This window comes from Talpa europaea (assembly GCF_964194135.1).
Source record: "Talpa europaea genome assembly, chromosome: 3".
In the NCBI taxonomy this organism is placed as follows: domain Eukaryota; kingdom Metazoa; phylum Chordata; class Mammalia; order Eulipotyphla; family Talpidae; genus Talpa; species Talpa europaea.
The window spans coordinates 94,439,023-94,451,453 of NC_140069.1; the positions used below are offsets into that span (position 1 = coordinate 94,439,023).

At 36.5% G+C, this 12,431-nt stretch overlaps 1 protein-coding gene across 1 annotated transcript; it reads right to left on the reverse strand.

Moving 5' to 3' along the window:
- Window positions 1-3,008: 3,008 nt before the first annotated feature.
- POLR1F (RNA polymerase I subunit F) lies at window positions 3,009-12,185 on the reverse strand (the record flags this gene model as incomplete). Its single annotated transcript, XM_084230821.1, has 4 exons — window positions 11,899-12,185; window positions 8,233-8,374; window positions 4,571-4,779; window positions 3,009-3,417 (listed from the first exon to the last, which is right to left on the reverse strand). Exons 1-4 carry the CDS (start codon window positions 12,150-12,152, stop codon window positions 3,009-3,011), a joined length of 1,014 nt encoding a protein of 337 aa, XP_084086947.1. The 5' UTR covers window positions 12,153-12,185.
- Window positions 12,186-12,431: the final 246 nt, after the last annotated feature.

Genomic DNA, 12,431 nt, shown 5'->3' on the forward strand with positions numbered 1-12,431 from the left:
ATATTTTAAAATCCATTTAAAAACCAGTCTAAAACTATACACAGAATTGACAATAGTAGTTATCTCTGGGAAGTACCACCGTCATGTTAAGGGGGTGTGGGTTAACTAGAGGAATAGGGAGTTAGATCAATGACGATGAGGATTCGGAGGTACTTTCGTTATTTGACCTTTAAAAAAAATAAATAAATACGATTTTGTACCATGTCTTCATTTTGGAAAAAAAAAATGTCCAATATGGCTTACTAAATTTTTGCCTAAGTTTTTGTTCATGTTGTGAATGTATGAAGCAAGTCAGAGACTCAATTTGACCACTAGGAGTTTTCCATTTAAGTTATTATCACTAACACACTGATGGAACAAAAATACTTGAAAAGTCTCATGCACAGGGAAAGCTCTTAGTGCATTTATTGACATGATATGTAAAAAGATTAGGACTATGGCATCAGAAGCAGAGTAATACTATTTGAAACTATGCTTTTCATTTCATTATCAATTAAATATGCCTGTTGATAATTTCACTGCTAAACATTCTAGATACAGTGAGGGCACAACCCTGATCCTCAGGAAACTTATTATTTGGACAAGACAAATCTGATCGAGACAAGTTTTATAAACAGATAAACTGCTTGAAACCATAACACAGTGAGCTACAACTAAAAAAACACCCAATACAATGATGATGATTATAAAGCATGTACTTTTAGCCCACTTTAGTCTGGAAAAACTTTCTATAGACGGTAGTATCTCAGGTTTGCTTTATTTGATATTTCTCAGGCCTCTGGTAACTTCTCCACCTAGAATCCCACACCTCCTTGGGTCACAATGTGTGTATTCAGCAAATGTCTTGAAGAATACATGGAGGTAAAAAGTTACTATATTCTGGACAAGGCAAATGACCAGCTCTGCCTTTTCAGAGGTACTCAAATTGTAAGTATGAACAAATTTATGCTGCTTTTTTCTTCACGGTACAAAGCATTTTAAAATACAACAAGACAGGGGCCTCCCCGGTGGCGCAGCGGTTGAGCGCTGGGTTGCGAAGCTGCCCGCGGCCTCTGTGGCGCCGGTTCGATCCCCGGCTGCTCCCCGGCCGCCAGCGAGGGTCCCACATGGTGCACAGACCTCTCCTGCCGCCCGCTGCTCCCTTCAGCAGTGTACTTCGGTCCTTCTGCCTGCTCTGCTCCCTGCTCTGGCTCTGGTGAATTCTCTCGCCCTCCCGCGCTTCTGACTGTACCCAGTGCATGTATAAACAAAAAACAAACAAACAAACCAGCAAAACAAATAAATAAAGCATGCCTCTATTAAAAAAAAAAAAATACAACACGACCAACAGAGCACTAAAAGAAGCAAAATACAAATAATGTGGGGATATAGCTATTTTACTAATCCACAAGTATCTTTCCATTAATAGCATAAATATACCATTCTTGTTATTTATAAAAGGGGAATTTAGAAGTTTCACTAAAAATTAATTTTTATATTAGTTCACACGATTCTGTATTCAAATTTTATTTATTTATTAAGTATTTTGGTATGCCTCTTTATTAAGCCCTGAAACTATAATAGTTTGTGAATTTCATATACAATATTTATCTTTTAATACAAAAATAAAATGCTGAATTTTAATGTTTTATTTAACCCACTAGGCCAAAAATATCATTTCACCAATATACAAAATTGAAATATTTTGTATTCTTTTGGTACATCTTCAAAATCCAGTATGTATTTTATACTGACAGCCCATCTCAATTTGGACTAGTCACATTTCAAGGGATGACCCCCACATGAAACTAAAGTATATGGAAGACTGGCATACCTCCCAATGTCTGGCATACCTCTCTATAGACAAAAGTCAAAGTCTGTAACACTCCGAACTATAGTCTGTCATTATAATGTGAAACTGTACTATGTCTGATACTAGATAAATGGGCAAGAAAAATGGTTGGCATGGGGGCTTAATTCAACCCTACACTCATTTAGAGATATGAATACAACCAACACTGAGTACAATTTTCTTTTCATTTGTAGCATCACTGACTTTCTATATTTTCTTGTCTATGTTGTGTGTGACTCAATCTGGTTGTCCTATGACATTCCATGAGGGAAGTAACTATATCTACCTTGTTTGTATTCTATACCTGGACCTTCATTGAATGTATTTGCCTGGCAGATTATCAAATACATATTCAATGAATGGATATAGCCATGAACCAACTTATCATTTCATTGTTTTCCAGTTAGTTAAGATACATTCCTTATTTCCTCAATTTGAAAGCAGTGAGCGGTTATTTCTAGTATCCTAACCCAATTATTAAAAATGGTGAAATTCCTCACTATTCAGAATCACATTTACCTTGTCTTTATCAGTCTCCTCGTCACACACACAATAAAGGCAGAATAACTGAGACACAAATGAACAAGTACAAGAGAAAAAGACCTATCAATTTCTTTAGATTTAAAGAAAAAAACAATACACTGCACTACTAGTCAGCAGTGGCGTGTTTCTTAAGAAATCTGGAGACTTCAGGAGAGTACTACTGTAGTAGAGATGAGAAACGAAAACCTAAAACTGGTAAATGTCTTGCTTGAAAAATAAACCACAATAAAGTGTCATGCAATATCATGACTAATGGTGGGGGGGAAAAACTATTTAATAAAAACCAAAAACCCAACTTCAACTCATTAATATGAATAACAAAGCTCTTTTGCTAGTTTTGAGGTTGTACAAATAATTTGATTCAGAATGCAAAAAAACTGGGAGAACACAAGAGCAGAGAGCTCTTAGCTTTTTATCCTGTAAATAATGGTCCTTTAATGATACTGGTATTGCCAAATTATCACTTTTATAATTTTAACATTTAAAAAAAAAGCCTCAACTCCCAAATGAATGCTAGTTCTTTTGCAAATTACCCGAATACAAACGTTTCATATCTCTGAAAATATCTGTCTATCTTCTGTTTGTGAATTAATTTTTTAAAAACTGAATTGGATTTAAAAATCACTAAAGAAAATTACTTTTCCCTTTTCTTTTTAGATGAATGTTCCAAAAGTGGTGTAAATTCAGCCTCCTCAGTGTGTTTCCTTTTCTTTTTTTTCTTTTTATGGTCACTCTGATAACCACTAGAGTCACTGCCTTGGAAAACAGGATCCTGATCCTGATCTTCTTGATGCTTTTTCTTTTTTTTCTTCCTCTTTGGTGCCTCCTCCTGGAGGCCATTCACATTATTATTAATTTGAAAGTCTGTCTCTTCTCTCCTGGTGTCATCTGCTAAATCTGCTAGCTCCACGCTACCACCTTCCACTTCACATTGTTCTGAGTCTTTCTTCTTTTTCTTTTTCTTCTTCAGAGGTTTTTCAACAGCTTCTTCAGTGCCAGCTTCAGTTACTTCTTCAGAAACTGCAGAGCACTTGGACTGTAAACTATAAATTAACAGTTTAAAAAGTTTAGAGCAGTAAGCAAAAGTGCAAGAACAAGGTGAAATCAAGACTATCTCAACATGCTGATTTTTTTATAAATTGTAACAGCAGTACCAGATATATAACCATGACATAAAATTCAAATATTCTCTCCTGTTAACCTTCAACCCCCTGAACTGTCTGGAAAGTGGTAATTTTTTTTTTTTGTTTCCAAAGTACTTTTCGCAGACAATGTTTTCACACATAAAAATGACATTAAAAATTGTCAAAACATGGCTGATGAATTTTGGCTTGACTCAAAGAAATATGGTCACAGAATATTAAACTTCATGAGATCTAGGCTTACTAGTCAAACTACTGATAGTGATAGAAAATATACTTCTGGAAATCTATTAAAGTAATGGAGATTTCTACTTACTGCCTTAACACTTGTTTCAAGTAATAGTTCACTGCTGTTCTATACCTATGCTGAAGTACAGTGCTATGTCACAATCGTAAATTATTTTGCATTAGTAATAAAAACAAGGCACTAGTTACATTTTAAGTCACATTTCAAGTGCTCATAGTAATGTTAATATATTCACAAATACACCACATATCTATCATCACAGTCACACAGAGGTCTGTAGGACAGCTATTCTAAACTTTAACACATACAATGTTGCATATAAAGGTAGAATCTAAAAACACCAACAGAATACAAAACCGTTTTTTCCCCCCCACTTCCCATTAAACATGGTTCCTATGGAAATTAGTTCAATATCAGAGTAATTCTTATAAGTCTTTCAATACAGAAAAAATTAAAATTCCTACAGATGGCAATAATCAAATTATTTTTTGCTTCAACGATGTAAAAATAAAAGCAGGTTACTATTTGTAATACAATTATGCTATCAATAGTTTCAAGCCCAGAGGTCAACTTTAAAAAAATTAACCAATCAGAAAATATTCAGTAAAATTTAGTTATTAAAATCCAGTTAAGTGGACATAGATATTAAACACAGTTATTGAATACACTGTTATAGCATTGAAACAATGATTTGAAAGCACAAGTATTCTAATAAATAGAATTAAATTTTTAGAGAGGGGTTTATGTTCTTAAATTCAGAATTAATAGAAACAATTAAGCATCAAAATAATTTGATTAGGGACTGACCTAGTGATATTTAATTTTCCCCGAATGCAGAATACTCCAGCAGCATCTGAATCCAAACGAAATACTTCAAATTCTAGTTGATCACCTACATTTATCTCCAGGGTTTGCCAATGTTCATCAGACATCTGCTCAGGTTTAGGAATGGAGGCATTGAAACACCCATGTACTAAACAGCCAATGTGGCTGGAAGATACTTTATTAACTGTACCCTGGGAAGAAGGAAAAAAAAAAAAGAAGTATAACATGTAGAAGAGATCTAAAGAGTTAAAAGGTAAATCAAGCTTTACAAGCTTCAAACGGATCTTCAAAGAGGAAACATTAAGATAATGGCATCATTTAATATAGAAAAAGTTTATCTCGATTACAGCTTACCACGTGCTATCCTAAAACATTGTTTTAGAACACTACGGAATGTTTATAAAGCTCAAACTTTATTAAAGTAATCGCATATCAATTGCCCAACTGAATAAACAACAACCCTCCCCCCAAACAACCCACTACACACCTCACTGCAGGATTCCCTGGAGAGTAATTATAAGCAATGAAACCAAGCAGAAAATACTCTTTGATATGACCTACATTTGAAAAGACCTCAACAGAGGAAGCATATGCTTTTTATAACTAGGATCCCCATTATATTTCTATAAACAGTCTGAATTTCAAAGCTTAAAGAACATTCTTTAATGATTCAATTTAACAACATGTAAGCAGTCCTATTAAAAGTCAACTTATACTTTAGATATGAATCTTGAACATGGCTATTTTGACTAAATCACAAAAACATTATTAAAAGCTTTAAAACTCAATTAAAATACATATAATTTTAAACTTAAAAGATTTTTCATAAAACTTAGCTTTTCCTTCTTCCCCTAGGAATCAACATATGAAAGAAAACCTTGTATTTTTCAAAAAGTAGTTATTTTGACTTATACCACTATAAATAATATGTATACAGTGCTATTAAATGACAGGAACCTTTTTTCAACGTATGACAGGATAAAACTGTCATTTTTTAGAAGTCTGGTATCTCCAATGGTAGCTTCTGGAAGGTCTGGACAAACTGTGGTACATTTATACAATGGAATATTATTCAATGAGAAAAAGAAATCAGCTATTTAACTGCAAAAGAAATGAGCAAGCTTTAATGCAACTGCTCCATGAAATAACCAATCTGAAAAGGCTATTCTGTATGACTTCAGTGATATGACGTTCTAGAAAAGGCAAAATTAGGGAAAGAGTAAGAGATCAGTAGCTGCTATGGTTTCAGGGATAGGGCGGGAAGAACAAATGGAACATGGGGAATTTTTAGGGCAGTGACTCAGTTATGCTAAGGGACACCATAAGTGTCATTACACATTTGTCAATGTCCCTAAAATGTACATCACAAAAAGTGAACTCTAATATAGACTTTAATAATAATGTATCAATATTGGCTCAGTAATTACAACAAATACACAACATTAATGCAAGTGATATCAGTAACAGGAGAAACTACATCCATCAATTAAAAAAATATTCCACAGGTATGGAATAACTGAATGTGAAAAAGAAAATGAATCTCAAACCCTCCCTCACACTATATTAAAAAAAAACAAAAAACAAAAAAAAACTTTAAGCTGATAACAGGCCTAAGTGAAAAAACTAAAACTACAAAACTTCTAGCTAAATATCTGGTCAACCTAGCGACAGGCAAGTATGTTAGATAGGATCCGGATATAAGCATAAAAGTATAAAATGATAAACTGAACCTCATCAAATTTAAAAGCTTTTATTCTTCAAATGATACCATTAAAAATTAATAGAAAAGTCATAAAGTGGGAGAAAGTATTCTTAATCTATCCAAAAAGGGCAGATTTGCATCAAGACTCTAAAGAGAACTATTACACCCTAAAGACAAAATTACCAAAAAAAAAAAAAAAAAATTAAATGGGTAAAGTACTTGAATAGGCTTTTCCTATATAAACACATGAAAAAGAGTTTATTAGGGAAATGCAAATCAAAACCCTAATGAAACACACTATACGCTCATCAGTAAAATGAAGACTGACCACTGCAAATATTTGAAAGGATGCAGAGCAACTAGATGTGTGAATGGGAAATTAGTCTGACGGCAGTAGTTTCTCATGAAGTTAAACACACATTTATCCTCAGATCAAGCAATTCTGCTTCTATTTACCTAGGAGAAACGAAAATGTATGTTCACAGTAGCTTTATTCATAATAGCTTCAGACTGAAAGCAACCCAAATATTTATCAGTGATGATGGATAAGACTGTGATATACTCAAAACTGAACATCATGAGTAATAAAAAGGAACAAACTACCAATACACACAACAGCATAGATGAAATTAAAAAGCAAGCTGAACAAAAAAAGAACCATATTCCCAATGAGTAGTGTAGAATGAAAATTTTCATTAATATAGTATTATAGATAGGACAAGCAAAACTAATTTATAATAAAAGAAATTACAATAGTGGTTTTATCAGTGAAACAGGGAAATGATGAGAAAGGGCACAAGGGTAATTTCTTAAGGAGACATAATATATGATATACTTGTCAAACTTCCCTAACTGTACATTTCATTGCATGTAAATTTTCTTACATTTTCTTGTACTATAAATGATCTTATATTATTAAAAAAATAAAAATTGAGAAAGAAAGCAGGTCAAATGTATCTGAGGTCTGAAAAAGTAAAAGAGGAGAGAGTAAAAAGAATAATTTTACTTTTCATTTCTGTATAATTTGAATGTTAATCCCATTTACATATTTAGAACAATTTATAAAAGTACTTAAATTTGGGGCTTTTTAAATACAAACAACCTTAATAATATGGAGCTCCATTTGAGGACATCAGCTTGGCAGCAGGATAGTGCCTAATTAGGGATACTATTTCTACCAGACTAGTGACATTAAAAAAATTAGAAATGTTTTATAGATATTTTCATAGTAAAATAGGATCCAAAGTTTTATTAACAGTATCAAGGGTTAAATAACAGTTCTTATATACCTAGGTTAAGCAATCCCTACATATATATTTTAGTTAAAGAATAAGCACACACACAGGAACACATGCATGCGCAGAACAGCTGACAGAAGGGACAGACAAATGAAGAGGATAGAGGGATATATTTCAGTAGATTTCGCATCAATTTCTATATTTCTAGGTTCTCTTGACAACGGAAAGCTCTTCAACACAGGACCTTCTTTCCCATGGTACAGTATGGTGTCCTGATCCCCATCCTTTATTCATTTTCATGTCAGCCTAGTCCTATCACCACTTGAATTTGTAACTGTTTTACATACTGCTATATTTTTGTGCCCTTTATAAAGAAGCCTCTATAAAGAAATTATTTGTATTTCATTGAGAAATTAAAAATAATAAAAAATGAGTTTTTTTTTTTCCTTCAGATCACGCTGCTGCTATGCAAAGAACAAGAATAAACTGGATGTGATAAATATTCTGTGCATGACTGTGAACTCTAACAGAATAGAGTTTAATATCTGACCAGGCTGAACTGATGGAAAATCATCTTATTCTTTAAAAATAATTGTTAGTTGGCCACAATAGCAATCCCAAGGTGTGGAGTGTCTTAAAATTTTTGAAATCACATCATTTTATAATGATACAAAGAAAACTAGAAAAAAAAATAATATACATACCACAAGCTTTTGCCCTGGTTCAGGACAAAAAATAACAAAATCTGCTTCAATGTTAAGATGAATGTGTCCTTGATCATCGTAAATGTCTCCCAGTTCACCCACTACTTTGATGTTATCATATGCAATGGGGACACCTAAAAGGCTGTAAAAAAGAAATGTCACCATTCATTCTTTTATTTATTTTTTATTTTTTTTTAAGATTTATTCATTTTTATACAAGAGCTGGGTAGAGGCACGGGAGGGTGAGAGGATTCACCCGAGACAGAGCCGGGAGCAGAACAGGCAGACAGATCAAAATACACTGCTGAGGGGAGCAGCGGGCCGTCTGCCATGCCATGTGGGTATCCCCATGGCTGGCCAGGAATCAAACCTGCGCTGCAGAGACTGCGGACAGTTTCAGAGCGCTGTGCTCAACCCGCTGAGCCACCGGGGAGGCCGCCATTCATCCTCTTTTAAAGGCCATTCTCATACTGACTCCAAAAAGTATACATGTTATAAATAAAACTACCCATGCCAAAAATACAACAGCCTGTGACTAGTCTGTAACAACTTTAGTAGTACCATTTCACCAAGAGTTCTAATGCATTGGCTAGGTTAATAATGATTATTCAAGATCTGTAGGTACCTACAAGCAAAATGTTCAATTAAGCATGAGCAGTAAGTAGACTCTTACCATGCTTAGTAAATAAGTCAGGTGAAGACAAATACCATGACTTCACTCATATGCATCACCACAGAGAAAAGAAACAAAAGGATGAACTAAATAAACTGTTAGACTATAAGATCAATTAGTGGTGACCAGGAGGGAAGAGGGATGGGCACAGGTAAACTGAGGAAAATGGGTCAATTGTATGGTGAAGTACAGAACTAGACTTTAGTGGTGGACTTAATGTGATATACACATATGATGCATACCTGAAGCTTATGTAATTTTATAATGCAATGTAACTTCAATTAAAAAAGACAAACTCATCTGCATCAACCCACTCTTGTAAATGACACATTCACAGTGATTGTAAGATATAGGTGCAGTATTTCCAGGGGGTCATATTTGGGCATCATCACACTGAAATATATTTTATTATATTATATTATTATAGAATACTGATTTTTTTTCCAGTTGTATAGGTGGGTTATATTTAAATTTCATTTCTGCACAGCAAAGTGTGTTTTCAGGATAGCAAAAGTAGCACTGCAAAATAGTTGTTACAGAAATGAGGTATTGGGTCACACAGTATTCAGAATCTCTGACTAAGAAATGTGACAACAGAGCTTGACCCTAAGATGATTTATGTAAATACATCAAACTCTTTGGTTTGATGCATAAAACTTAACCAAAGTCAACAATTATACAGACACCTCAAGCCTATTTATATTCTCCTCTTTTTTTAAGTTTGATTTTCTCACAGCATCCTAAGTAAGTTTCAATGCAGGGTGGTGGAATCACATAAGATATATAAAGAACAATTAAGTCAAGTTTACCTTTTAAGCTTTCTCTTAAATGGAATGGAACCTATTTTCCACATTCAAATAACTGAAGAGTTGTCACATGCTATATAAATAATGTTTCTTTTTTTCTTAAATGCCTCTCAAGGATATAACTTAGAAACATAATGTGTTCTAGAAAATTTTCTCTAAACAGACTTTGTGAAGTTGGAATGGGATTATCTTAAAAAAAAAATCTGTCATTGGGAAAGTCAGGTGAACAGTCTATCAACTAGAGGATGCTGTTGAAATGACAAACACTAATGTGTCATTCTCAATTCCTCCCTTTTCCTCATCCCTTCAACAAAGAAATCCTCTTGATTCTATAGGATGGCCCCAAAGTCTTGAAACAGAAACAAAATTATAAATGCCAATGAGAATGCTATTCTCTGTTAATTTTTGTTTTGATCCTTGTCAGTAGTGCCTAGTTCAATGTGTGATGCCTGATTTATATAAATAAACTGGAGTCTTTAGCACATGCCACTGGTAATGGAGCGTGAGGTAGGAAGTCCAGATCTGCTCCAAGTGCAGCACAGCCACAGTCTTAAGCTAAGTTACAGAAATTATTATTCAATCAGTTGCTCATCACACTGGTGTAATGGCTCCTCATGGAGCCAACTGGGGTGACTTTCCCCTGGCCTGTCAAGTGGAAGCATTAATTGGCTACAGAAAGCAATAAAATACATTAATCAGTAGCCTGTTTCCATATCTTATGACCACCTTGTACATCCTTAAATCTCTCAAATCTATCCCTTCTAATCATGTTTCTCTTGGACAATTCTAACAATCTCTTAATTGGTCTCCCTGTCTAAAGTCTGAACCTCCTTAAACCTCCATTTCACATCTATTGTCCATCCGATTATACCACTCTCTCTGCCCAGAGTGCTAGGGTATCAAAGTACCCTCCTTCTGTCAAGTTGTGCTCAAAGGTCCTAAGATCCAACTCACCATTCCTTCTTTTACTATAACTTAGTAAAACTCAGATTTCTGCCAAATTTTAACACTACATTGGGTTTATACGGCTTAATTTGTAGTTCTACAAGTTTAAAGTTCCATGAAACCAGGATCTTATTATAGGTCTTTATATTCCAAATCCCTAGTAAACAAAATAAACACAAGGGTGTGTTGGTACCTGGAGGAAGAGGTACTTTCTACACTTGGTTGATTCTTAACATATGTAGGGCTCTGGATCCCTTGAGAAAGTGGTAAAAACTTTAGATAGTTCGCCTGCACGGGAAATTCACATAGGATCGGGCATCCCCTGGTGGCGCAGCGGTTGAGCGCTGGGTTGCCAGGCTGCCCGCAATCTCTGCAGCGCCGGTTCGATCCCCGGCCACCAGCGAGGGTCCCATTAAAAAAAAAAAAAAAAAAGGGAAAGATTCACATAGGATTCGACAATTTCCAGAGGTTTATGGAATTCCTGAAGGGCAGTAACAAACTTCTAGAAAAGCCATTCCCCCTAGGTTTAGATCTACCTTGCCCCACCTCCCTCTACTCCCCAGCCTCTCCGCCCTTGTAATTCTGAGTTTTTAAATTACTTTTGAATATTTTTAATTTAAATGCATCGGAAGGTTTCAAGAGCAACAGGGGGCAATAATAGCTAGACTGAATAAACTGGCTGCTCTTAAAATTAAAAGCAAAACAAAATAATGGCAATAACATCTCTGCCATTCCTGATCACGTTCGAGAGACTTGAAAGCAGGAAAAGCACCAGCGTCAAAACAACAAAAACCACCCTTCGTGGTTTACTAAAATATTCTTGCATTAATGCTTCTCAATTTCTTATCTAAAGAGAGTCTATTAAATGCTTCATTCCCACCTTCCATAGTCAAATAGAAAAACATACAGTACTGGGCCTACAAGGTACCCAGACCCCTGAGCTCTTCTTACCCCACCTGATTCTGGAAAGAACGCCTCAACTCCTGCCACTGTCACGATTCACGGCGCCTTTACGTTTTCTTTCCTACCTACGAAAGGGGCTCTGGAGCGGGTAGGTCCTGACTCTGCGGGTGGACTTAGCACCTCCAAACGCCTCAGGGTTAAGCCTGGGGTGGTCGGTGAGACCTTTCGAGCTACGCCACAAGACTGCGCACCCGTTTCCCCGTCCCGTGCCCAAGAGAAGAGAAGGCAGGCTGCGTCTTAGCGTGTCCGCACAGAGAAAGACAAGGCTGCGACTGGTACCTCTCGGAATAGCGCAGGAGCTCCGCGTCCAGCTGCTCCCGGATGCCGGTGCGCTTCCTGTTAAGGTACCGCGGCGACAGAGCGATGTGCCTCCGGTGCGGCCCGGACACAAGGCAGGAGTAGCGGCTGTTCACCAACGCACACGCGGCGGCGTAGGTCGGCAGCTCCAGGCAAGGCAGCTCGCCCGCTGGTGTCACGACGGGCCCCGCAGAGGCCGCCTTGGGCCGAGGAGCCTCCGAGCAACCCGCAGCCATGCGGCTCGTCGACTTTCCCACGGCGCGCACCACAGACGCAACCTTAACAGCCTGCCGTAGGACGCACGATTTCTACGTCATCCCTGAGCTTCACGCCCCAAGGCAATTGCTCTCCTTGCGCTGCATTACGCATATCCGACCGGCAGGGGGCAGATGTCTTTTTCGCTCTTGGAAGACGCCCGGAGAGCGGAGCCTGTGGCTACGCATCGAGCATGCGCGAAGGGCAACCCGCTTCTCTAAGGGCTGGCAAACCTGTTAACTCACTAGCCTCGTCATTAC